The sequence below is a fragment of the Labrus mixtus genome, chromosome 4 (genome assembly GCF_963584025.1).
Source record: "Labrus mixtus chromosome 4, fLabMix1.1, whole genome shotgun sequence".
Taxonomy (NCBI): Eukaryota; Metazoa; Chordata; class Actinopteri; order Labriformes; family Labridae; genus Labrus; species Labrus mixtus.
In genome coordinates this window covers 5,502,381-5,529,445 of record NC_083615.1, presented here as the reverse complement: position 1 = coordinate 5,529,445, position 27,065 = coordinate 5,502,381, and the positions used below count along the sequence as shown (strand labels likewise).

Sequence of the window (27,065 nt, the reverse complement as noted above, 5' to 3'; positions counted from 1 at the left end):
TCACTTTGGCCATTAATATGTATGGTCTATGATTGAACCTGCTTTAGTATGAACAACATGTGCAAAGTAAGCAGCTCCTTCATGCATATCTCCGCACAGAAAGTGGTTTTTTAGCATGAGCCTAGATTAAAGCATGCAGGTCTGCCTGCAGGATTGTGAAAAACAATCAAACAAATGTATTTTCTGTTAGAGATTTGGAGGTTTGTAAACAAAGAATCCAAATGAGTGTGTTGTTCTTAAACGCAACAATAGCAACAACTATAATGATAATCGTACTTGTTGCAATCATTACCTTCAGGATATTTGCTTCCGATGTCGTCTCAGAGAATATTTCCTGCATCGGGAGCTGATTGGTTGGAGGAGACTGAAACTAGGCTGGAGCCTTTAAGAGAAACAGAGTGTCAGTAGCATCCACTCCCTCAGGGCCTTCCTTTCCCCCAAACAAAACCCTCATTTCAGCGAAATCAAAAAGAAATATTCAAAGCACCCATAGGGAACGAGAACCGTACAGCCTTTGAGGCTTATCAGGTTTGTTGTTTCTCTTCTCCAACTTGTTTTATTCCATCTGTGTTTTCCCCCCCAAAAAAACCTAACTGGATGAGTGGTTTAGGGTATTCATAAATATAATCAGTAATCATACAAGCAGGTCTGTCACATTATTTGTGATTTTTGCCTTTTTCCTCTTTAGATATCTTGTCTTCCTGCAAATCAAGAGAGACCTCTACCACGGTCGGCTCCTGTGCAAAACCTCGGACGCAGCCATGTTGGCTGCCCACATCCTTCAAGGTAATGGGAGGTGACAGATGGAAATGACTTACACCACTCTTCTTCCACTGCGCTCGTGACCTCTGCCTTACCGTGTCCTGTGCGCCTCCAACGGGATAAATACTGCCAGCGAAGCGAATTGATTTCAAGGAGAAACAAGCTGGATTAGGTGATAGTGAGAATACACAGAATGATGTTCCTCACAGAATATGCCTGCAGGGTTTTTTTTTTAATCCACACGTAAGATCATCTAGGAACACATTGATGTGATTTTCCTTCCTGATATCAGCCCCATAACTTGTAGAAACAGAACAGTTATTCTGTACTTTGTATGCTAATTAGAGCAGCACACCCTTGAATTAATATTGGAATGCTAACGCTGATTTATAAAGTCTTTGATGTGGTTATCTGCCATCTTATCGTCCTTCCATCCACACACACACACACACACACACACACGCACAGATGTAAACAAACGAAACGACACATGAGGTAGCCCGGCAGAGCTAGCATCACAGATAGCTCTGTGTTTGAAGAGAGGCAGGTCCTCAGGAGGAGGGGCTGATGAATTAAAGATGGGCTCCCTGGTCAGCTCCTCCTTGCAGATAGGCATCAGCGTCAGGGTCATCTGAGGAAGTGCATTGTAGCATGAAGAAACAGAAATAATCCCCGGCATGTTCTGCTTGTCCCCCCTTTAGCAAATGCACCTCTTCGCTCAAAACACGTTGACACTATTTGCTGTGAAGAATTTTTGCACATGGTGAACATTCATGTTTTCTTCTCGTCATTCCTCCAGCTGAGATTGGTGACTATGACCCTGGGAAGCATCCTGAAGGTTACAGCTCCAAATTCCAGTTTTTCCCCAAACATTCGGAGAGGCTGGAGCGTCGGATTGCCGATTTACACAAAACAGAGCTGATGTAAGAGCAGAGTTATTGAATTGCCCCTCTACTATAATTCTTATTTTTTTTCTCATACCTGTGAATTTGCACTCATTGGCTGAACAAACTCAGACTAGCTCTGACATTTATGTAATTGACTTCAGGAATGAAGCAGTGTTGGTCTCAATTGCTTCCCCCCCCAGACAGATTACAGTCGCTTATTTGAGCAGATAGAGAAAAGCACTCTCTTCTCCAATATCAACTCAAATAGCTCGAGCAAAGCCTGGCCTTTATTACAGTTGTTAATGATGGGAGAGAAGCATAGCACATATATGAAAGTAATAATAATAACAGTAAACGTCACTCAAGGTCACCTTATAGACAGCAGTGAAACAGTAAGTAAAAACAAGAACACAATCTACTACATAAAAACAAAAACAGCAATATTAAGAAGTGCGTGGTCAGACAGAATAAGATAATCTCGAAAGGTGTGTTTTGAGCTGTGATTTGAAGGTGGGGAGAGAGAGTTAGTGTCACGGATGGTTTGTGGGAGAGAGTTCATACAGATAATGTGAATCATGCAGGAACACACACGCAGGCAAACACACTGAAACGCTCACTGACAGCAGGTGAGCTGACGAAGTATCTCGGCCTTAAATGAACTCAAATTAGTCTTTCACCTACTCAAATGTTAATTTGCAACAGTGATGTGAGTTTGAAAATCAATGCAGGTTGTAGCAAAGTAAAAAAAAAAAAACACCTGTGTTTTTAATAAACACAAAATAGAGGGCAATAGAAGTCCAGAAAGATGCTGCAGGAGTTTGACAGAAAACCATGAGTCTCTGCTGCCCACTAGTGGTTTCTTTTTCCGTCACCACCATGTGAACACACTACTTCATGAATACTTGTGATTTGTCAGGCCTTATGTACAGAATTGAAGCTCAAATAAACAATATCAGATTATAATCCCATACTTTTATTCACCTGGTTTTATCTTGTGTTGAACTTGTTTTAGTTTAACGTCTCTCTGTGTGCATTCAAGTGTCCGATCATTGATATTCAAACTGTTGTGCTTCCCATAGAAGCATTTGGCCTTTTCTGACTTTCATGTTAAATTTTTTATGTTCAAAATGTGCTGACGCAGATGTTCTGTGTGTTGTTGCCTCCCCTCAGCGGACAGACACCTGAAACATCAGAGAGAAATTTCCTGCAGAAAGCCCAGATGCTGGAGACATATGGTGTTGATCCACATCCATGCAAGGTTTTGCTTCTGTGCTATTTTAGATACTAAACATAAAAAAATGTTCTGTGAAACTTTTAAATATTCTCATAGGATGTACAGTGCAGGATGCCTGACTTTTAATCTGTGCTTTAAAGTCATGTATTTTTTTTTTTACATTTTACAGGATGTGTCTGGGAACCCAGCCTTCCTTGCCTTCACACCGTTTGGTTTTGTGGTGCTTCAGGGAAACAAGAGAGTTCATTTTCTCAGATGGTGAGCTAAATGTGCAACATTTTCCTACTTGAGACAAAGACAGCACACCCCTTGTGTACTTCAGGATATAAAAAGGGTAGATAAATAAAACGAGCATTCACCTGATTTGACTCTTTATATGCAGGCTGTTCTATGAAACAGCATTTTCAGTATAGCTGGTTGTACAGTCACAGTCAACAAATCTCATCCATCTGCTTCTACCTGTGACAAGAGCCTGCAGCTAACATGAGAACAGATGGCTAATTAAACCAGCAAGACTCCTTACAAGGACAATAGCTTGATACTCATATCCTCTGCTTGATCAGACGCCCCCTGATTTGAATTGAGCGAGATGCTTTATTAAGAATGGAAAATGTTTACATTGTGCATTTCTATTCAACACTTTCTCTGTTTGTATTTAACTGATAATGTTCCTGTAACATTTAGAAAGGCAGACTTAGTATGTTTGCAGTTTTTATTCAGCCTTTGTGTTGGTTAACCTTCAGCAGTGCTCATGTTCACCCCCCATTCTCCATTCCCTGTCTGCAGGGAATAATATCCGTTATTTGTTTTGTCAGGCGAACATAGATTTCCGTGGCTGTTTATGTGATCTCAAAGTGTTCGTCATAAATATTTAAAGAGCCTGTGGCTCTCTGTTTCTGCTTGCTGTTTAAGTGTGTAACTGTTGCAATGCTCTCTATCTTGCACAGGAACGAGGTGACCAAACTGAAGTTTGAAGGCAAGACTTTCAATGTATATGCAAATCAGAAGGAGGTGAGAGCAGGAAATGTTGGACATTTTTAAATGAGAGGGGGGGGGGGGGAGGGGGGGTCGGTTTCTGTCTCAGTTTGTTTTATTTTCCTGCACATTCTCTCATTTTAAACGTGCAGGACAAAAAGATCATCTTGACGTACTTTGCACCCACACCAGAGGCTTGCAAGCACCTTTGGAAGTGCGGAGTGGAGAACCAAGCTTTCTATAAGTGAGTCTACACATTCCTTCCATCATCTCATCTTCATCTGTCAAACGATGACGATTTAGATACCTTCTCTGCATCCTTGAGCGCTCTCGGGAAGGTTACTGTCACAGTACAGTAACTCTTGTGTCCTCAAAAGCCCTTCCCGCTAGGTTGTTTGTCAGGGGGAAAATGAGGTGTGAGTTGCCTCTGACCTTTATCGAATGAGAGTGTGCTGGCACGAGACTGCAGGCACTTCAGCCTCCTTCCCTCTGAGATATGTCTCCCCTGTCCCAACCATTAATAAAAGTGCGAGTCCCCTTTGTTCTCGCCTGCTCAGTAAAGGTGATATAAAAAAAATAAAAAAAAACAGCATGTGAGCTCAGAGGCCCAGGAGTAGTGTAATAATGAGTCCAGCTGATGACTCAGGCAGTGAAGGATGTACGCTGGAGGTTAGCAGATGGGACAGGAAGGGCAGAGTTTAGCAGGATCATTGATGGAGCTTATATGATGTGACCTTTCAATGGCTCTCTGAAGTGGCAGATCATATATTTTCAGCCTCCCTCTTATTAACATCTCACTGCAATAAAGATTCAGTGGGACTAAATCCAAGCAGGCATGTGATAATGATATCTTCCTGAGAAGCGCGTATATTCCTTGAAAGTAAAATGGAACATTAAACATTAATATCTCACTTACTATGACAATATAAATATACTGAATACTGTATGGGGCCGTGCAGCGCCTATAGAGCAAGGAGAAGACATGCATAATTCAGTAGAATGGTATTTGATCCTGCTATCTCATAGGATTCAGAAAGCAAATATTGAATATTTGAATGCTTTGTATTGTGAGCATGTTCTGCTTTAGGTGCAGTGCAGTTTTAACTTGTTTTTTTTTCTTCTCATCAGACTTGAGAAGTCAAGTCAGGTTCGCACTGTGTCCAGCAGCAACCTGTTCTTCAAGGGCAGCCGTTTCCGATACAGGTAGAGTACCCACTGAAACATTATGACTGATGACAGGGAGGGAAGGACAGTGCAGAGAACCCCCCCTCCCCCCCCCCCCTCCCCCAGGTGGAAGTGTAGAGAGATTCTCCCAGAGACCACTTGGCCTTCTGTGCGGTAACATCAGCCTGTTTTCACCCAGATGACAACACAGACAACTCACAAGACAGAGGACGCAGAGGGGGCAAATAAAGGGGACTTATAACATCCAGCATTATCACTTATAATCACATTATCTTTAATGAGCTGAAGCCCAACCAACTTGTGTATCAAATATATTACTTTATATGACTTTCTGTAATAAGCTTATTAATACTTTTTGCTTATTTTCTCAGATTCTGAGACATCCATTATTGAGATTTCTGACCCTGGTGAAAATAAATTTTATTCTAAATGTTTTTTTACTTTATTTTTACAATACATAAATACCGCACTAGAATATTTAACTGGGACTATTTTACATGAATGAAATGTTTCTATTTGGAGAGGATGTGTACATCTCAACACCTTAACAGTGAAAAGGGAAACCGTGTAGGTAGCAAAAGAGAAAGTACAGATTAATTTAGATGATGTTGGAGGGAAAACCATGATCATTGTTTTGATATTTTTTGCATTCAAGTCAGTGTGTGCATTTGTCTGACCGGTTGTAATTCAGTTACATAAAGCTGGATTCACCAGGTTAACTCAATCACGATGCTCATTTACTGCACTTATCCACTGCACTGATGGATTTCATGGCATTGGATGACACTGCCTGGGTATGTGTGTGCGTGTGTGTGTGTGTGTGTGTGTGTGTGTGTGTTTGTTTCTATGTGTGTATGCGAAACTCATCATGAGCATCCGTCTCTGTGCTTTATAACAGTGGACGAGTGGCAAAAGAGGTGATGGAGCAGAGTTCCAAAATCAAACGCGAACCTCCAGAAATACACAGGTAGAGTTGTACACTCAGGAGAGCTCAGCATGTTCCCAATCACTTTTTTTCTTTAATTCTCATCCATTTTCTTAGGGACCAAGCTACTTTAGTAGAAGTGTTTTGGCTACAGTATGAGTTAGCTAGTTGGCTCCACTCGCAGCCGTTCGTCTGTGCAGTGATGGTTTGTGCTTTTGTACTTTATGTTTGTCCCTGCAGGTCTGGCCTCGTGCCGAGCAGAAGTTGTCCATCCATCACCCACGGGCCTCGCCTCACCAGTGTACCTCGCACGCGTCGGAGAGCGGTGCACATATCCATCATGGAAGGTAAGGACTGCATCGCCACGCTTGACCAGGCCGGAGAAAGCAACAAATCCCTCACTGGTTACAGGAGCAAATTTGTCTTGTTACTAAACATTTTGTTTTCGAGTTCTCCAGCTTTTATTAATGGGTAATGTGTTATTACACAAAAAGATGGTTAGCAGAATCACAAAAAAATACCTGGGAGCTATGCTGGGTCTCTACTGGGTCTTTTGCATACACTAACACACACACACACACACACACACACACACACACACACACACACACACACACACACACACACACACACACACACACACGCGCACACACACACACACGCTGTAACTAGAGCCATTTGGCCCAGTTCATGATTTCAGGGCTGGCTGGGCATGCTGCAGGTGTGTGCGTCAGTCAGCCTACTTCACTTCAGTGCTGGGTTGTAGGGCTGGGTATGTGTGTAAGTATAAGAGCAAAATGTATGAGTTGTTCCAACACAGTGGCAGCTAAAGTCACTTATTCAGCCCACCTGCAGGCTCTCGGCCCAGAACAGGTGGCCTCACTTCCTTTCTTACTGAGACAGACGCAGCAGGTGTAGTGCCCTGCATGGCAGCAGTGAGACCCTCTGGTCCTGCGCCTTCAAACACAAACTATGACTCTTTGCACACTGCGATAAATGAAGTTAAGAGGCAGTCGCACTTCAAGGGTCTTTTGCTTTGAGTTCTAAAGAACCATAACAGCTTCCCACCCCCAGTGTGTGCTGACTGGGTCTCTTGCAGTGGTATTAATACCTCTGCTGAAAATAGCCTGGGTCTTCTGCTCCATGTATGTCACTGGCCTGGGTGGGGCCAAACAAGGCCAGGCCAATCCATGCAATTGTAGCACTGCTGCAGAACACCATGGTGTTACCTCACACAATCTTCCCCTGCAATCTGCAACCAAGGCAGAACTTGTCGGCCTTACACACTCTGTGAGACTGTGGCCTGGACTCCGGGACAGGGACCATAATAACGGGATAGACGCGTGCATGCTGCAGCCATGGTGAAGTGTCTGATCCGTATCACCACCAGGGTGAATGTCCACCTGCGTATGATCAACCACTGCTACCGGGATGTGAAGGTTCGCGTGCTGAGCCTAGGGCCTCGTATGCTGGGCAAGGCCCTGGGTGTCTTGCCCCTCTATCCGGCCCTGACAGGGCAGCAGGAGTCCGCCAGCGCCTCTCCTCTTCCTGGCACTCCGCTGCCTTGCCTTCAGCCCAGCAACCCTCCAGGTAAAGTCACCGAGGAAGCCAGGGTTGAGCTTTACAAGAAGGTGCCAACGGCGCTCTCTATTTTAGATCAGTCACATCGGGCTTGGCAGGCGGAGGTGGTCTTTTGTGTCTGTTGGCAGACAGAGAGGCATTTTGATTTTGACTTCTTTGTGCTTTTGTTTGATTTAGAATTGAGGACTCTTTAAATATCAGCAGCTATTTATGGTTTCAGCATGAACACTGTGATAAGACAGTTGTTGAAATATATGGTCTTGTTATAGTGTTTTGTAAAAGAAAACACTCATGTTAATTAGACACTTTCTTAATCAGACTGTTTTTTCATTAAACTAAAATTCAGCATCAAAAAAGAAAAAAACAAACAACAAAACAGGAAAATGAACATATATAATTACAAGGAAATAAATGCATTGAAAACTCTAATTTAAATACAAATTGACACAATGCCTTCCCGCTCGTTAACCTAAGGTAAAATAATCAGAGGCAGATCAACAGTAAGAAAAAGATGGCGGCTGACACTCATCCAGCCTCTTTGCTTCGTTTTATATCCCTGCCAGGAGTCTGATGACGCCAGAGGCTTAGACAGTGGACTTAATCCATCCCACTTTCCCTGCATGTTTGACTAAAGTCCTGTTCATGATTTGCTTCCTCATCAAAAGCTGAATTTTAATCCCCCTCTCTGTTTAGTGGAGGAGTAATGTTGCTACTTTGATCCTCCTGAGAATGTGATATCGTCAGCAGAGGGCTCAACCACAGCTCATCTCCTCTGACATGTACAAAGTATTCAGAGGCTCACATACTGTACAGTACAGTTGTTCAGTCACAGTAACCTATACTCACCTTACCTTGAAGCTTATGCATAGTTGAATATTTTTGGTTGTATACATTTCAGATTTGATCAACATGTTTCCACTAAGGTAGCTACAGATCCAAACTTGTACTCTGTTTATGTACAGACTGTTGCCTAACACCATTGTGGGCGATGTTGCAAGTCGTTGACCTGCCTGTTTAATGGCTCCTCTTGTTTTGACATCATCCAATGGAGACAACTGATTTGTGTTTTAGTTGTTCATAATGCTAACAGAAGCTTTAAAAACAGACTAGTTATTAGTATTAATCCATAAACATACGTATCAGAAGGAATTTTCCTTTACCAAGGTATCAAATGACACATTTCTTTTTACTGTAATGAAAGGTTTGATCCAAGATGAAATAATGATTGTGTTCCTTTTTACATTCATGGTCTGATGAATCTTGGTTTGGTCCAAATGGCAGGATCAAATAAGTTTAAATAAAAAGGATGATAAGAGTATGACGCTAAGAGTTTCGGCCTGAAGCTGTTAAGAATAGTAGACAGTTTTTAGACAGAATTGAAGAATAAGCCTTGTGGTTTTAAGTTTTTTTAAGCGATGAGGTTCTGACCAAAATCCCGGCTTGATTTATTGATTTTGTAAATTAATTTGTATTTTTGCTGTTGAATTAGCTTTACAGTTCTCTTCAGTTACAGATGATTATTTGGCATCATGTCTGCCCAGCTGTACAATGACAACGCTCCCGTCTCTGTGCTTGACTCTGGGGAAACATGATTTCTGATTTCTGCTCTCCAGTTGGGGTCTACATGTCCGTCTTCTCTATAAAACCTCTTTGACAAATGGAAGTCAAATTCTGCGGTTTAGAGTGTCAGCTTTTCTTTTATCATGTGTGTGATATTCTTTTCTTCTGTTTCCCTTTTTTTTCTCCCCCACCCACTCCACCAGGTCTGGAGTCCTTGCGTGACAGTGCCCACTCCACACCGGTGCGTTCAGTGTCCCACGGGGAATCGTTCATGCCACGCTCCCGGAGCCAGGCCACAGTTGGCAGCGAGCGCACGGCGGTCATCTCAGACGAGGCCTACAGCCCCTCCGACAGTGTCCTGCCCACCCCCGTGGCCGACCACAGCATGGAGCAGGCTGTCTCTCGGCAGATTAACGGGGCGCCCTGCAGCATCGAGGAGGAGAAGGAGTCGGAGGCGGGCACCCCCATGCGTGGGGAAGTGGGTGATTTTGGTGGTGCACAGGAGGGTGCAGGGGGGGACTTGTCCCTCAGCGAGGTGGAACAGGTGAATAAATTTGTCTTAAGTGTCCTCCGTTTGCTGCTTGTGACCATTGGACTCCTCTTTGTCTTGCTCCTCCTCCTCATCATCCTCACAGAGTCAGACCTTGACATTGCATTTTTACGTGATATCCGCCAGACACCCGAGTTTGAGCAGTTCCATTATGAATACTTTTGTCCCCTCAGGCGGTGGTTTGCCTGCAAGCTCCGCTGGGTGGGCGGGTTGCTCATTAACAAGTGAGAGTGAGGTCGTAAAGTTCGTAAGCCCGTTCGTTGGGTCTGGAAAGACGGTTAGGACTCCGGAGTGATGGAGGGCAGCTTCGGCAAACCCAATGAACCCTGCTTCTCCCATCATCCTCCTGCAGACAAACAGCTCGGACCACTCTTGGTAACAAACCGGGCCAGGCTCTCTCCTCCTCCTCCTCTTTCTCCTCCTCCACTTTGAGTTAACCCTCCCACCCAAACCAACCACCTCCACTTTTTGCTTGCGTTTTTTTTTTTTTTTTTAACAATGCCACGAGGCGTTTTTTTTGCTTTTTTTTAATTTCAAGTCATTTCAGGTATTTTATTTTTTCAAATAATACAAAGTGAAAAAAAAAAAAAAAAAAAAAAAAAAAGAACTGAAATCAAAGAATTGAAGGATTTTGAAAAGTTCCTTTTACAGGAATGGAAGATTTTTATTTGCAATTGTTTATTATTTATTTGAAACATATTTGCATACGAGAGGAGAAGAGAAGATAAGAGAGTAATTGAGGAGTGTTCTTGAAGTTAAGATGGAAGTTTGTTACGTTGGAAACGATAGGCCGACTGCTGTAATGTACATGTGAGGTGAAGCAGAGTGATATCTTCGGATAGGATTCATTCCTATCAAAACGAGAGAGACAGCAGATTGAGCTGATGAGGGAAAGCAGAACTATCTGAAGGCAATAAGAGTGAAGGTTCATGATAAGGAAACAGACAGGGGGATTATCAAATGCCTTTCTTGAGAAATGTTGGCAATATAGAATTTTGTAGATTGTTTAAGACACATTACACTTTACAGGGGTGTACTAAGTAAACAGATGAGGATTTAAGTTGTCTTTTCTTACATTTTATAAGCTTACAGAAAATAAAAATCAGTACTGACAGTGATATGTGGCCCAGCGGTGTCAGAGACATATTCCTGACGAACAACAATACACTGACACCAATAGAAGGTAGTCTAGGTAGAGGAGCAACGCTCTTAAGGTTTCAATAATTACTTTTGAATGTGCTCATTTGTTCAGTTCTCTTTTTTCTCCAATTCATATGATTTGCATTTTTCATGAGGTTGAAATTCACAGAGTTTCAACAAGTTCTTTATGAAGAGTGTATGATTTGTTTTGGTTTCATATCAACCTCGTTCTTCTGTTCATGTATCATAGAATTAGATTAAGAATGATGATGTACTTTTTGTACAAATTAGTTTGTTTCCTAATATATATTGACAGGTTTTTCATGTATATTTTAACAGAACTGAAATGTTATTTTGTTATTGAAGATTAAATTATACCTTTTTTAGTGCTGTGTTTCAAGTGAGGTCAGAAGCATTTATGGAAATGTGGAGGGGGGAGGGGGGAGGGGGGGGGACTGAAAAACAGGGTTTTTATCCAGATCCACTCAACACTGACCACACCTGTCATTGCACCACCAGCAGTGAATACATCTTTAGTACAGTATGTACTCGGTTTTAATGATCATATCAAACACGGGGATTTCATCAACCATCACAAATACCAAAATATCCACAAACACATTGTCAACATTCAGATAGCTATACCTTTTTTTAACTTGAGAGCCTGCAGAGGGGACTATGGGCCTACCAGTTACTGGATCTGGATTGTCCTGCTGCTTGGCGGACTGTCTTCACAACGAAATGTATTCCAAAACATATGCAACTAATATACAGCTACAAAAAGTTGTGAATACATTCAATTTGCAGTTACTTTGACAAACAATTGTTCAACATATTTTAAGTGGGGAAAAAAAATCTAGTCCTGCAGTGTTAGGGTTACAAGATATCTGTAAAGCTGTAAATATTACTGGACTTCTCTAGAAATTATTCTGCAGATGAGTCGATAAGGAAATGAGATGTTGTCTGCTGTCCTGATCAAAAATGATTTAATGGGCCTGGAAATAATTTATTTTTTTGGAAGATATTTACATCCAGGCCTGTTTGAAGAAACTAAAAGTATTTCATGACTTTTTCTAAGCCTCATGCAATTTTTTCAAAATTATTTTCATTTACTGTTTCTATTAGTTTTTAAATCATCCAAATAAAAGCAGATGCCAGTGTGTCTATGATAATTTAATAGTTGGGTGTGACATGTCAGTCAGGCTCTAGGCTCGTCAGTCTCACGGCTCCAGGGAGCAATAACTATCATGGGTGCTGGACTCTGGGTAAAATCTCTTTTGTGTTTGTGTTTTGCGTGTCTTTCTCCTGTACCAAGTGCAGGTGCAAGTGTTAGTGTGCCTGAATGTAGGAATGAAAACATGTTTCAAGGTGTAAGTGATAGAGAGTCAGACAGTGAGGAGTCCATTTTTTTTCAACTTTTAAAAGTAGAAAAAAAGACTTTAAGGGAAACGAGAGAGAGAGAGAGGAAAAGACTGAAGGATATCAGAGGCCTTCAGTTGAAGTTCAAAGGTCTGCTGCTTTAACAGTGAGATTTTAAAATACAAATAAGGAATGGCAGGCACTTGGTGACCCATTTCTATAATGGCTGTACAGGTTGCTTGTATTTGGCCTGCTAATTTAAACGCCACACTCTGAAAACCAGCACCTGCAGCTGCTCTAAAGCCCGATGGTGCTACTTTCTTTTTTTGCTCCCGTGCAATCCGAGCGTGTTGGTTCTTGGCTAAGTCATAGTCCTGACCACAGAGTAGCATGCACTAATAGTGTGTTGTGGCTGGATCCACTTCTGTAGCTCATTATTCCTTACAAACCACAGTTAAGGAAGCAGCATTAGGCTTGAGGGTATATCAAATTATAGAGCTATGATGGCAAGAAACCCTTCATACATGTGCTGTTGGAGCTTATTCTAAATCTGTGGGGGGCGAAAATTCAACTTTGATTCAACTACGTAATAGCAGCTGCAAAGAGAAGGCACATTTATCCAAACTGGAGCAGGGCTGGTGGGCAGACTTTTTTTTTTTCTTCTGTACAATCATTCGTTACATGTTTTACTTATTTACTGATACAGTCAGACTGAATTTTAGCAGGGCATCCTTTTAAAGGTCTGCAAAGGCTTTTCTCATACATTTATCAGCATTATGTAGCTTCAGTGGTCTCTCTGAACATGCAACAGGAAGAAAAAAAAAAGGCAGCATTATTCAATGAGCAATAATCAGTTGTAATCAGTTGCAAAGCAGAGCAAAATGATGTGATTTACTAACTTGTTTTAAAAAAATCCAACAAGGAAGTCAAACATATCAGTCTCTAGAAAAAACCTCTTAATAAATTGTCAATGTACTGACTTGAATGACGATGTGACCACTGAGACACTTAGGTATCATTGCATTTATTGTTAATGTTTTTTTTTTTTTTTTTTTTTTTAAAGATTTCCCTCAGAGACCTCTTTGTGTGGATGTTTTTTTTTTCTGCTGTTTAATTGTTTAAGAGACGGATTGCTTCCAATGACTGGATCCTACAGCTGCAGTCTACCAAAGTGGCAAAAATAAAGGAATGGATAAAAAGACAGAACATCCCCAACAACTTTACAGACTGCACCATCCTTTTCTCTCCTTGGCCAAGTGTGAGGGGGGGGGAGGGGAGGGGGGGGATAGTGTTTGAGTGCCAGAAAACTGTAATGTACATTGGGCAGCCAACAATTTGTCTTAATTAGTCTTTGCAGGCATGTTTTCTGTCACAAACCTGACTTTATTTTGTACTTTTCAGTTGTTGTGCCATGTTTACATCGTTACAGCTCTTTTACCTCGCAGGAGATGGGTACAGTATGTGTACATTCTGATTGAGCACGTCATCCAGGGTTTAGCTAGACAGCTTTGCCGTCCCAGAAAAGCAGCAGCAGAGATGGTAAGACCATGAAGGTACAATGATGATTCTTGGGTTAAAACCTAAGTTTGCACAAAAGGTCGACTTAAAAAACAGACAGATTGATATTGTATACCTCAGTACAACTGCTAAGCGGCAAATTCAACAAAAGGGAGACTTGACTTTTTTTACTGATGCGGACTGAAATAGATGATAAAGGTCATTTCTGAGATGGGATTTTGAATTTGGACTAAAATGTACTGCGAGGTGGGGGTGTTTGTCTTCTCCATTTGTTTGCAATCATCAGATATTGTAATAAAAGGTTCAAACACCAAAATATCTATGAAATGAGCTGCCCTAAAAAAAACTCTTTAAACTTTTAAGGGATTTTGTTGACATCTGTGATTAAAAGAACATCCAACACATGTTCATGATTGAAATCTGATATGTATACAAAATGGGTTATTTAAATGTAATCACTGGCTAACTCGCCTTTCACATTAATGTGGGTGATGCATAAAAGAACTGAGGGGTTTGTAGATGGAAAAAAAAGTCATTACTGAAAATATTTTTAACTGTTTTCTGCCCCCCCCCACCCTGCTAGCTCCCAGTACAGCCCCTCACATGACCGTTCATACACGTCAATAAGTGTATTAGCATATCCACGACTGGTGGTTGTGTTATCTTGTCCTCATAGTTCTCTCCTAGGATGGAAGACTGCTGTTTCATTACGTTATATATACAAGTATTTGAATATATATATTAATCCATGTGCCAAATCCAGTCCTTGTTGAGTCTGATCCATTCCGAACACGATGTTTGTACTGTAGGAAACCTTCTGTACAAGTCAGTATAAAATATTGTTTCTCTCCAGTAGTCCCTTGTAACTGGTGCCATTAAATGATACTATTCAAACTTGAAATAAACATTGAATACAAACGTGATGCGACTCCCAGTGGCTTTGTGGTACAGCACAAACTGAGCGATACAGCAAGTAAATATCATTTGTCTTTAATACAAAAAAAATAAAATGCACATAAAGGTTTGACAGTGAAAAAATAATTTTACAACAGGCTTGACAAATACAAAATACACTCACTGTACAGAACATTAATTTACATTTTGAACAGCGCCAATAAACAGCTGGGATGTAAAACGTAAATACTTACAATTAAAAGGTGTGAAATTATAGTTTAAAAGTAGTTTAAGTCAAGTAGTAGTAAGTCATTACTCAGAGGTTGTTTCTAGCCCAAGTGTGAGAAGCTTGGTTTCAAGAAGGGTCTCTGGTTGGACTGAGGGGTCGGGAGAGACAGGATGCCCGGTCTCCTGCCTGTTGATGCTGATGCATCTCCCGCTGAGCTCCTGGAGCCCCGGCCTGCAGCTTTTGATCCACCTCTGGTGCTGGATGATGACCAGGATTTATTGCTGCTGTAGCCACGACTGAATCCAGAACAACCCAGCAAGACAGAAGAAAGAGGAAAGGAGGACATTAGACTTCCCAAACTTGTTTAAACATGATCCCACATAAAAGAAATAAAGTGTCTCGCTACATACCCTTTAGAGTTAGTGCTCGTGTTGCCATATGATTTTTTCTTCTTTGAATATTTGAAGAAGGGGGCTTTCTTCCTCTTTTGTCCCTGTTGGGCCTGATTATGGAAGTAGCTGGAGGACTCTGTGTCGTCGTCATCATAATCTACAGCAGCGCGGCCCCGTGTTGTGTCTATCCACCCGTCTCCGTCATTGTCCGCCGGTTCCTCTGCTACACAGATAATGTGATATAACTACCTTTATATTCAGAATTTTAAATAACTTAAATATATAAATTTAAGTTAAGTCTCCTACCAGGCAGCTGCCACTCCGCATATTTCTGTAGGACCTGAATGACTTCAGCTCCATACTTTTCAAGTTTGTCTTCTGTCACACCGTCAATAGTTAGGAGGACGTCAGGATCAGAAGAAAGTTTCTCTGTTCATGTGGGGGAAAAAAAAAAAAGACTCACAATTCAGAAACCGCTTGTTGTATCATGCGAGTTGTTCTGGCATTTGAAAAAGACAAACTTGGGTCACGACTTACCGGCTATCTTTTTTACAGTCGCAGTGGAGAAGATGTTGTAATAGTGGATGCTGAAAGCTTTGCCCAGCTGCTTGCACAGATCCGTCAGCTCTTTCAGACACTCCTGAACCTTCTCATCTCTCTGTGACACGTTCTGGGCAACAGAGGCTTTATGTTTCCTGATGCTGGATGCGCTCTCCGTCTCATAGAACTCCACCTGAGAGGAAACAAGTGCCAGAGTGTGTTATTGTTTTCATGTAGATCTATTTGAATACATTTATAATAATAATAACTTTATTTATATTACACCTTTTAAAAACATAGAAGTGAAGTAAACTCCAAGGACATGACTTTAAGTGTTTTAAATTGTAGGATTCTTTAAACTATGCTTTTCTAAACAATGAAGAGCAGTTGTTGTAATGAATTCTGTGTAGGACATGGTCATTATCCAAATCAAAGTATAGTGACATATCGTATTGTGAGGTTATGGGAAATACCCAGCAGTCATTTTAACCACCTTGAGTTTCAACAAAAATCTAAAAAAATGACTTCATAGGCTCTCCGTTTTCAGCCCTGCTGCAATGCTTTTCCAAGATTATCCAAGGGGTTTTAAATAGTTTTTATTTTATTTTAAGAAGTAAGAAAAAATCTAAAACCGTTAAATAACATCTGCTCCTTTTCATCAAAGCATTTCATATCAATGCATTTGAATACACTAAGTTTTCAATTGACAGGGAACATGATAAATGTGTTTTACTAGTAACTACGCTGCCAGACAAATGAAGTGGACTACATAGTCTAAGGGTAAAAGTACAACTTCTTATGTAAATATAATTAATAGCACTCCACTACTGCTGCTAGGTAGAAAATATTTAGTTACCTGCATGTTTCCAGAAATGACATTCATGGCTTTTTGTCCAGCAGAGATATAAGAAACAGCTTGGCCACCATTGGTGATGTAGAGATCCTCCTCCAGGAGTTTGTCCAGAACCAGTTTTTTGAAGAGACGGTCAGCGTTATGCCTGGAGTAAGCTCCTCCCATCCCAAACATTCCAGTCTGTACCTTAGCAGATTTAGATCCTGACGGAAATAAACATTTGCCAACATTATCAATCATTGCATGATGTCTGCATGATTTTCAGCTGCAGAAATACACGTCATTTACCTATGAAGATATCCACCAACATATTCAGGGTCAGTCGGTTTTTCTGAGCCGTCTTGCCAAACCTCGATCCAACTTTCTCACAGTTGTCCTGGACAAACCTTGCAATCTTCTTCACGTCCTCGGTCACATTTCTCAGCTTGTATTGCTGCACACAGAATGATTCAAAGTAACATTGTTGCTTCTAAACAGTTTTTTGTGAAGAAAGACATTATTTAAAAAAAAAAAAAAAAAAAAGATTCATACGGTGGGTTTGCAGCAGTTGTCACACGTGACGTCCGGGTGCTCCTTACAGAAACCTTTGTTAAATTTCAGCTCCCCAAAGTACGCGAGCAGCTGAATTCTTCTGCACTCCATCAAGTTCTCACAGAAGTGCACCATGCTGTGTAGGTTGTCAAAGTGGGTTGACTTGGCGTGTCGGTCACCCTCTCTGTCCACTGTGGTGAAAATAACGAGCTTTAAAATGATTGCATATTTTTGAGGATTGACAAAGAAACATTTTTTTTTTTTTTTTAAATCACAGAATTAAACAATAAGGGTCCACATACTGCTGATAATCCTCTTGATGCGATGGACGTCCGCGTATGAGTAGAAGAGAATACAGTGAGAGATCTCTCCATCTCTGCCAGCTCGTCCAGACTCCTGATAGTAACCCTCCACTGACTTAGGCAGACTAGCATGGATCACATAGCGCACGTCAGGCTTATCAATGCCCATACCAAACGCTATGGTGGCACAGATGACCTGGAAGACGATTAAAAAAAACAACAACTGTGAAAATAAAGCCAATTCCTTTTAACCCGGTATATTCCATAAGTTATCTTCATGACATTTCAGGGATTGAGTGATCTCACCTGGCAGCCGTCCTGATTGATCCACTTGCTCTGCACGTACTCTCTGTCACCGTCGCTCAGGCCTGCGTGATACGACAAAGCTAATATCCGAGCTCGCTGCAGACTCTCGGCCATAGCATCACAGTCCTTACGGGACAGGCAGTACACAATGCCGGAGTCGCCTTTAAACAAGCAGAGACGCACGTCATTCAGCGAGGACATCCAGAAGCGGTTTATAAGCATCCTTTATCATTTATAATAAGCCTTATAATAATCATTTATAAACAGCAAGCCACACAATCATCACACGACATCATTCTGACATGATGTGTCTGAATAAACATGAAATAATTCACTGGACTGTTAAATGCAGATTGATATACTTCTGTGCTTTTAACATTATTAACCTATGACGGACCTCAGAGTTGAATTTCAACAGTACAGCTACAGCACAGTACTGAAAAGAACTGGGATCAGAAAAAGTAGTTGTGGATTATTTACGTGGATAGTGTTTCTTGATCCAAGTGATGCAGTCCTCGTCTACCTTCTTTGGTTTCTTGGGCAGCACGGAGTACTTCAGGTTTGTTCTGTTGAAACTCATGGTGAACCTGAAAGCATATCACATGGTAGAAGAGGTTGCAATTTTGAATTCAACAGCACATCAGACATCGTTTAGAGATCGTGAGACGGAGGCTGAGACGGAGCACGTACACCTGCGGTCGGGTCATGTTCAGCTGGTTCAGGATGTCTTTCTGAACTCGAGGGGTGGCGGTGGCTGTCAGAGCCATCATGGGCACGCTGGGGAACTTCTGACGCAGTTCGTGCAACCTCTTGTAGTCCGGTCGGAAATCATGGCCCCACTGGAAGATTCAAGGTCACAGGATCATACAGCAGATACGCAAACAACAATTGCATACTGTTGACTGTGTGTCACATCGAGATGCACACCTGACTGACACAATGGGCCTCATCGATGACAAACCGGGCTAGTAGGCCTCGCTCGAAGAGATTCTGCAGGGCCGAGATCAGCTTGTTACTTGCACTTACCTTGAGGAGAGAAAAAGAGAAATCAAAATTGAGTACAAAACAGTTAGTGGTAACTTGTTTTAAAAAATAACAAGAAAAAAAAAACACATGTATTCCTTCATTTAGGGAATAACTTGTCCATGTCTCACCTTTTCAGGAGTGACATAGAGCAGTTTAATGATTGGGTCTTTCCTGGAGAGCTGCAAGTAGATCCTGCTTGCTTCACTGTCACTTTTACCACCAGACAGACTTATTGCTGGGATCTAAAATGTGCAACAATTATTAAATAAAAAAATACACTTAACATACAAATGTATAAAAATGACATTCGCTTCTTACTGATCCTTTGGACAGTCAGGAGCAAACATACTTACATCCAGTGTTGTGAGTTTCTGGACCTGGTCTACTATGAGTGATTTGAGTGGGGAGATGACCACAGTGACTCCCTGTGACAGGCAGGCAGGCAGCTGGTAGCACAGACTCTTACCACCACCTTAAAACACATCAGCGACATGGAAATGTAGACTTTTTTTAAATCAGAGATCTAGTGTCACCTGGTTAAGATCAAATAATGTTTTTAACTTTTCATCATTACTCACCTGTGGGCATCAGCACAAACGTGTCTTCTCCCTGAAGTGACGCATTAATTGCTTCTAGTTGATTGAACCTGAATTGATGAAGACCAAAACGCTTGTGAAAGATCTTCATCATTTCTTGTGAGTAGGGGAAGTTAAAACCCCTGAAGCGATCGTGAGCCGGATTTCTGTAGGTTGGTTCTGCAACAAAGAAATTAATTAAAACAGAGTCAGCAACAAGAGCAAGAAGGATATCAACTTCTCACAGCCAGGATGTGTTTTGATATCTGAACGCTAATCGAAGCCTACAAAGAAGTTCGTCTTGTTTCAGAGGGAATCATTATTAGACTGTAACCAGCAATTATTATTTGCTCAGAGATAAATCTGTCATCCTTTGGTCTACAAAGAGTAAAAAATGATACGTTCACCTTTTTAATTAGCTTACTCAACTCGCAGTGCATTACTAGAAAATATATTGTCTAACAAAGAGACACAGTAGTACTTCACACACACACTTTTCACAAAATGTGACTGCTTAACTTAGTACAACAAAAATCAACAAACAATACACAGACAAATCAGTCTGTCCATCAGTTTAGACTAGGCAAGCCCAGATTTTTCCACACATTGCTTACTCACCCGGGGAGCACATCTTTGAAGGCTTGGGTGCAGATTTAGGTGTAGTAGATTTACTCTCAAAGGAAGACTTGCTTGGTCCCCCCTCTTTTATGGTTGACGTCAAGGTTTCGGGTTTTTCAAAATATTCAGGGATATCCGAGTCATTAAAATCGTCTATGTCAAAGTCATCATTGTAAAAGTCATCTGGCTCGAGGTCTTCCGCTGCTGTAATGGTTGCCGGGGCATTACGTTTGCTCTGAATGACAGTCTCCGGCTTCTTGGGTGAGAAAAAGAGATCTGAACCGTCCAAATCTGTTCCCGTTTTCTCAGCGAGATTAAAATACGGATTTGTGAAGCTGTGGGTTGACGGAGAGTCACAGATACTCTCATTGTCGACATACATTACCCTGCTGTCAGCACTCTTCACAGGTTTTACATTTATAATACTGACAGAATTATCAGAGTCGTAGTCCACAGACATTAATGAAGACCTCCCGATCTGAGGAGGCTTCTTGGAATCCACAGGTGCAAAACTGCTGGAGGACATAAAATATTTGTCTTTAAATCTGGGTTCAGAAACCACAGTGCTGTCTGGCTGCTGCATCCTTAAAAAACTGTCCCCGCCAATTGCAAGAATCCTCTTCCTGTGAGACAAAGGCGGATTATTGCAGCTATACTGAGGGGGTCGTCAAATATCAAGATTATTATCAAAGCGGTTTCCAACTCAACTGTACAAACCTTTGAGCCCGTTTCAACAGAAGCTCATTTCCACAAGCGAGACCTATAAGTTCATGTTCGGGGATTGAATCAACCAAAGCACAGATGGACTCCATGATACTGAAGAGTTGATCGTCTGTGAAGTGTTCAAAAGAATGAGACAACACATTTATACAAAAAGGGGAAACAGGCACAAAATGTACACATCTAAAAAAAAAAAAAGGACTAACACTGACTTGTTTTGTCTTTTGATCGTTGATCAGTGGGTTCATTACGGGTTGTCAGGGGTCTTTTCAAGTGCGCAAGACTGTCTCTGCTTTGCACATCAGCTGATTTAGACCTGTTAGAAAAGAAAAAGAAAATTACATTAAAAGTAAAGTCGTTCTAATATCCAGACCTAAAACCATACACACCTACGGTTGATAAAAAAAAGATTTAATTAATGCATTTGGTGTTAGCATTGGAAAACAACAATGTGCCCGTTATAAACCCTGTACTATCCAAAAATACAATCTTCATTCTTAAAGCGCCTTGGGTTAATCTGATCTCAGAGAAACGTGTAACTATAACAAGTTGGGCAGTGACAGACACAGATAATATCTGAAACCATATCAAAGAGAGAGAGGGAGAGAGACAGACGCAGTGCTGACTCATAGATCCACACACGGGAAAAGTGACAGCAAACTTGTACACAGTTCGATTTTGATTTAATAGCTTCCGAGTTATGGGCCACCTCTATGACATTAAATCTGGTAAACACAATTTGATGCAATGGTTCTCTCAGGCCTCAATGAGGGTATAGATTTTAGAATATTTCTCCCATTATATCTGGTCCCCTTGCTTGTGGATTCCAGATTTGTTAGATAACTTATTATGTTGTCAAAAAATGTTGTTACATGTGATTATTCATAGAGGTGGCTAATGATAATATGTATATGTCAGTATGTTGAGATATGCTGAGATATGCATGTATAATTATATGTTTACATAAGTTTTTTAAATGTATGTAGAAATAAATAAACATTTTTGTCCAGTTAACATGGTTTACATTTGCGTTTATGTAACTTTTCCTTCAATTTATTTCTTAAATTGACAATTTATGGAAATATATGCTGCTGTAATTCATCATGCAGGCCACTTGGTGGTATGAGTGGATCTCACCTTCCATTCTGTCTTGACACTTCTGAGCCCTGAGGAAGACCCTGTATTGTCTTAACAAGTCAGCACTTCTTCCTGATCATTATGTTTATGCGATAAATGCACTAATTAAATAAATACATTTAAACTATATTCTTCGCTCTGTGGCTCTCCTCCTACAATAGATTATTTTATCTTCAAGAGAATCTGGCTTTACCTGGAGTTTACCAGCCTTCAGTTAGAGCACCCGGTTTTCTTCTGTTTAAATATATTTTTGTTGCCTCTGCATTGAAACAATTGAATTGTAGTACATTTTAAAATGCCGGTGTTGTGAAATCCATGTTATAATAAATTGGAAAGTAAGTTCTGAATCTTTTAAGTTTTCAGTCAATTATGTAAGAAATAGCAGAGCATTGTGATACGTATTACATCGTGACACATATATCAGTTAAACACTTATTAATTAAAAACTGACCTTGTCTTAGGTGTAAAAGAAGAGAAAGAATTGTCATCCGGGATCGGAGATGGGGGAATGTAATCAAGTTCATCTTCTGATTCCGAGTTGTCATTGAGCTCTATTACCATCGGGTCAATCCAGTTTTTCTTCTCGTCTGTAAGGCAAAAGAAGCATTCTGCATGAGTACCTCAATGCTTGCATACCCTCGTCTGCTCGACACATACAAAGAAAGTGAGTGCTACAACAGACAGCATGTTACCTGTAACTTTAGAAGGCTCTGTCACAACATCATTGTCCTCTTCACTATCACTGAAGACAGACGTGAGAGGAGCAGGAAGATGTCTCCGGGTCATTTTAATGGGAGAATCCTGAGGTTCAAACTCATCTGGGTCCTTATTCAAATTAGGTCCTGGTGAAAGTGAAGCTTTGTCGACACTGTGCTTATGGTCATCCGTTTCAAAACCAGATTTTTCCCTTCTGGAAAGGCCATTCTTCTCTGCACAACTGTCCAGATCCACTGTGAATTTGCTTTTTTCTTCACGAAGAAATGGCAATGGATTATTGCTCTTTCCTGACGTTCCTGGGCTGAATGAGTCATTTTTTGCTTTGTTTGGAGTTTCAAAGTCATCAAAATCATCCCAGTCCTCTATTCCAAATCCAAGAGATGCATTTCCACTTGAGGTATTGCCTCGTGTGCCACTAATTAACTGGTTTTTAGATTTAGTAATAGTGGACACTATTGAAGGTGCCTGGCTTGCAGGTGCACAGAGTCCGGATGAGTTGATGGAGTCTGACTTGGCTTTGGAGCTTGCAGGGAAGAAGTTGTTGATTTTGGACGTTTGAGATCCGTCAAGCTTGTTAGAAAATGTCGAAGTAGATTTAGTCACCAAACTGTTAGGGACATTGACATTCCTGTTTGCCAAAGGATTAGTGCTGATTACCTTGGTTGGGATTTCAACTTTGGTGGTACCTGACGAGGTCTTCTTTTTAAAAGAAAAGGCCCTTAAAAAAAAAAGAAAAAAAGCAATGTGAAATTATGAAAACCTTATTTGACAGTCCATAATGTAGCTTCTTCACAAGTCAAATTGAGATTAAAGGGATAATTCACCCATTTGCATTAAGCTTTTTTGTTTTACGCTATCCTAAATTTAATTTAATTTCAAACTATAATTCTGTAGACCCAAATCTTAAAAAGTCTGGGCCCCATATATATGCATTATATGGGGCCCTCCAAGCACTTAGCTATTAATCTTTGTAAGGGCCTTCCCATACACGGACCCTGTTACTAAGCCCAAACTTCACCCAGCCCTTTGCTGCTGAGTATAAGTATAAGCCAGTGGTGTCCAAACTTTTTTTCTTGCGGGCCAAAATTGTCGTGTTAGAATCGCTCGCGGGCCACAGGTTTTGTTTTTTAAAACATAGTTGACAAAATAGTACGGCTTTGTAGATCAGAATCAAAAGGCTCGCTAAAGAAACCCTTTAATAAAAGGAAATCAAATATTTAGATTTCTTCGTTCTACTTTATTTGTTTGTTTCTCAGAATCAAACCTGTAACGTGGTTCATTATTTTTGAAAAAGCTTTCTGCATTCAGCTCAGGTCATTAAATGGTTAAACAACAGTCCGCTTGTTTGCAAAAACTTTGCATACGTCTTTTTTTCATAGTTTACAAAAAAATGAGGAAAATAGTAAAAGCTGTAGATTTTAAAAAAAGAACAACAACATACATGTTACTGAACATTTTCTATTTTAGGAATATTGTTCAGCCCTTGTTAACATGAAAAATAAAAATAAGATAATGTGCCAATCTTAATCAAGGCCTCGGGCCAAAATCTTCTGATTCTTCATTTGAAGTCACGGGCTGCAAAAAATCCCCTCAAGGGCCGCAAATGGCCCTCGGGCTGCACTTTGGACACCCCTGGCATAAGCATTTGATGAGGCTGAAGCCACTGGATCTACAGTCAGAGTTGTGGTGACAAGTTAGTAAAGTAAGCCAACAGTGTAAAATCATTGATGATATGCTATGAAGGTGATAGTGTCTCCATTGTCTCTTAGAAAAAATGGAGAGTCTCAGTAGTTGTGGAATAACCTGCAAACAGAGACACTTACAGGCTGCATTCATCTGCATTCATAAAATTCTATTACTCCAGAAACGTTTTGTCAGAATGGCAACAAGTCCTGTGATGCAACCTCCCCTCTTTTTCTGAAGTGTAACATATTGACAATCTTTGATATCAATATTCTTCAAATAAGTAGCTTTATTTTTAAAGTTAAATACATGAGTGCAAACTTGCCAGAAAGCTTTAAAGCATTTTTCATTTTTAATTCTCAAGTGAACTATTACTCAACTAGACAAACCAATAACCTCTACCTCCCAATGTGTCGTACATCTCGAGGACTCAATAAGATACCGTGGAGTCAAATTATGGAACACGCATATTTATTTACTTGATGATTTTTTTTGTCTTTTTCTAGATAAAAATTGAGACTCAGAAATGCGTTGATGTCAGAAAGATTTGTAGTGAATAGTGAATAGTCCTGATTTTGTTATATTGTCTACATACTGTATGTCCTGTTTTGCTCTATTTTTATGTTTTCAATGTTTGTATGTAATTTTATTTGTGATAGTAAATATTCTTACTTTGTTATTTTTTACTGTATTTTATTTTAACTTTGTTTGAGATAAGCCCTCATGGGTTTCTACCTCACCTGCACGTGTTTTATTTTTTTTATTTTTTTTCTGTTTGATTCTTCTTTCAAAAAATGTGCAAATAAACTAAACTAAACTATCTCCATTTTGGACATTATAATGCAGCATTTTTTATTTATTTTTTTACAAATAAAAGCTAACAGCACACAGAGGAAAAACAATACAGGTTGTGGGACCAGAAAAACTGTCTTCAAGAGAGATTAAACATGTTCATGTTAAGCTACAAAATGATATTTAAAGGTGCAAGAGGCCCCTTCTAAAGAGCAAAGACACTTGTACCGCCCAACAAAGGCAAAAGGCGGTAACTTCAATTTTTACAGATGTGCTTTATTATGTGGACAGATATCTTGAGTCAATTGTGTTTTTTTATTTTTTGAGAAAATAGTAGGTTGTGTTTGCCTTAACTTCCAAAAGCCCTGGAGAAACCAAAGCAGAGTCCAGTAACTTCACTCATCGTCTTTGTACTGCAGCATTCTGTAATGCTCAAACTGAGTTAAGGTCTTCTGCCTTTGTTTTACTACGGATCAAAGTGAAGTTACTGTTTCACTGCAGTGGAGTTAAGGTGTTATGTCTTTGTTTTGATATCTGTCATCAAGCACTTCTGACACACACAGCAGCTTGACTAAAGTGTAGCCAAGAAATAGTGTTGGTTGTGTTATTTTAACAATGCAACCAAGTGAAATACAGTAACAAATGGAAGTTAATGCCTTTGTCCTTGGCATGACCCCGTTATTATTGTCCAGGCAATGAAAAAGGCAGAGTACCTTAACTTCCTAATAAGGGTCAAGGGTCATGTTTGAGCTAAAGATTTTTATGAACATTAATAACCTCGTTAAAAAGACAAAGACGCCACATTTCCAATATTCTGCCTGCAACTCATTTGGCTGGACAACAAAAAGACTTTAAAGTCATTTTTGCCTTTGTAGGTCAGTTGCAGCCGCTTGAATATCTGACAGCTCAAAGCTAACAGTAAACCAGCTCCGGTTGTTTCCCTGCTGTATCAATAGTTCACGGTAGACTTACCCCGTCTTTGGTTTAGCGAGAGACAGCTTGCTTTGAGCAGCATTGCTGTGTCTTGCCAGCTGTTCTTTCAAGTTATTTTGTGGAAGACTTGTCATTGTAAGACAGTGGAGAAAGCGAGGTGTTAGCTGGTTAGCAGTCCAGAGCTCAGTTGACAAAGAGGTGACCAGTTCTCAGCATGGCTCACGACACCAGGTGTGACACCTGCTCCGTCTCGTCGCTTATTTACACCGAGGTTCATCAAAATTTGTACTCGTCTTAACGACGTATTATCTCTGTTGTGTTCACCGGGGATACGAGCATGGATGTAGATATGAGGGATACCCAAACAACAGATTTAGCGCCCGTTCAATAAACTGACTCCTCATTGGCCGAGGTTGCAGGAGCGAGAATTCTGGGAAATGTAGTATTAGGAAGTGAACGGTCTTCTTCTTCGTTTTTGGCGGGTGGCAACCTCATACACTCGAGTGTGGACCAGATTAGGCCTACTTATTTTTAGGAATATGTTTTTAAATATATAAATTATCTTGAATAATCCAGTTTTTAAAAAAAATATTTCAAAATAGCTTTAGATTTTTCTTCCTCAACACTTAGTCTACATTTTAAATGTGGGGTGGACCAAATCTGGAAGTTGGTCTGGTAGCTGGAGAGGTGCCAGATCACCTCTCGAGCACTGCCGAGGTGCCCCTGAGCAAGGCACCAAACCCCCCTCCCCACCATCCGCTCAGCAGCGCCCGCTGTGTGCAGCTCCGTCACTTTGACATCTCTCCATTAGTGCATGTCCATAGGATCCTGTTTGTGCATGTGTGTATATTTCAGCCTATGTGTGTGTTGCATGACTTACAGAGTGTAAAAACAGAAATTTCACCTTGCCGGGATCAATAAAGTAAATCTTAATCTTAAAGACTATTTCATAATGTACAGTATATGTACAGTCTATTCAACCCCACATTTCCTCAGCTCCTCATTTAGGTTTTCTCTATGCCTTTCATATTTCTGGTGATGGTAATAACACATTCAACTGTTCACTGTATTTGTCTACAGTCGACGTGAACTGTCAAGAGCATAGACTCTGTATATTAAGAATATAAAGCATATGTTCAAG

General features: G+C 40.6%; 2 protein-coding genes across 5 annotated transcripts in view; one reads left to right on the top strand and one right to left on the bottom strand.

Annotated features, from left to right (window-relative positions):
- Positions 1-14,599, top strand: part of LOC132972473 (FERM domain-containing protein 5) — a 60,012-nt gene extending 45,413 nt beyond the window's left edge. The window contains exons 5-15 of one of the 2 annotated variants that reach the window (XM_061035334.1): positions 689-786; positions 1,562-1,685; positions 2,820-2,907; positions 3,053-3,141; positions 3,831-3,894; positions 4,020-4,102; positions 4,987-5,061; positions 5,942-6,010; positions 6,209-6,315; positions 9,313-10,656; positions 10,689-14,599. In XM_061035334.1, coding sequence (XP_060891317.1) covers positions 689-786; positions 1,562-1,685; positions 2,820-2,907; positions 3,053-3,141; positions 3,831-3,894; positions 4,020-4,102; positions 4,987-5,061; positions 5,942-6,010; positions 6,209-6,315; positions 9,313-9,887 — 1,372 coding nt within the window. In that variant the 3' untranslated portion in view covers positions 9,888-10,656; positions 10,689-14,599. Of the gene's footprint in view, positions 1-688; positions 787-1,561; positions 1,686-2,819; positions 2,908-3,052; positions 3,142-3,830; positions 3,895-4,010; positions 4,103-4,986; positions 5,062-5,941; positions 6,011-6,208; positions 6,316-9,312; positions 10,657-10,688 lie in introns of both variants that reach the window. The other variant, XM_061035333.1, reaches the window with a different exon arrangement.
- Positions 14,600-14,690: 91 nt separating this feature from the next.
- On the bottom strand, positions 14,691-26,309 carry blm (BLM RecQ like helicase). 3 transcript variants are annotated; one of them, XM_061035332.1, is made up of 22 exons: positions 25,964-26,309; positions 23,174-23,234; positions 22,492-23,086; positions 22,251-22,386; positions 20,875-20,978; positions 20,660-20,774; positions 19,943-20,565; positions 19,328-19,504; positions 19,103-19,221; positions 18,878-18,991; positions 18,651-18,749; positions 18,414-18,562; positions 18,204-18,310; positions 17,724-17,884; positions 17,418-17,613; positions 17,116-17,306; positions 16,873-17,017; positions 16,588-16,787; positions 15,729-15,924; positions 15,498-15,620; positions 15,210-15,414; positions 14,691-15,095 (listed from the first exon to the last, which is right to left on the bottom strand). In XM_061035332.1, the coding sequence occupies exons 1-22, from the start codon at positions 26,056-26,058 to the stop codon at positions 14,900-14,902; spliced, it is 4,107 nt and encodes a 1,368-aa protein (XP_060891315.1). In that variant the 5' UTR covers positions 26,059-26,309; the 3' UTR covers positions 14,691-14,899. The 3 variants fall into 3 exon arrangements, with proteins under 3 accessions (XP_060891315.1, XP_060891312.1, XP_060891313.1); XM_061035329.1 differs by having other exon boundaries at positions 22,492-23,234; XM_061035330.1 differs by having other exon boundaries at positions 15,210-15,411; positions 22,492-23,234.
- Between the last annotated feature and the right edge of the window lie 756 nt (positions 26,310-27,065).

What these genes read in the sequence shown, in the direction of transcription:
- blm (XM_061035329.1), bottom strand. Translation starts at nt 26,058, where the DNA reads ATGACAAGTCTTCCACAAAATAACTTGAAAGAACAGCTGGCAAGACAC. An exon ending in AGAAACTCACAACACTGGAT is followed by an intron (nt 18,992 to 19,102) that starts GTAAGTATGTTT and finishes TGCACATTTTAG; the next exon opens with ATCCCAGCAATAAGTCTGTC. An exon ending in CATCAAGAGGATTATCAGCA is followed by an intron (nt 17,307 to 17,417) that starts GTATGTGGACCC and finishes TTTTCACCACAG; the next exon opens with TGGACAGAGAGGGTGACCGA.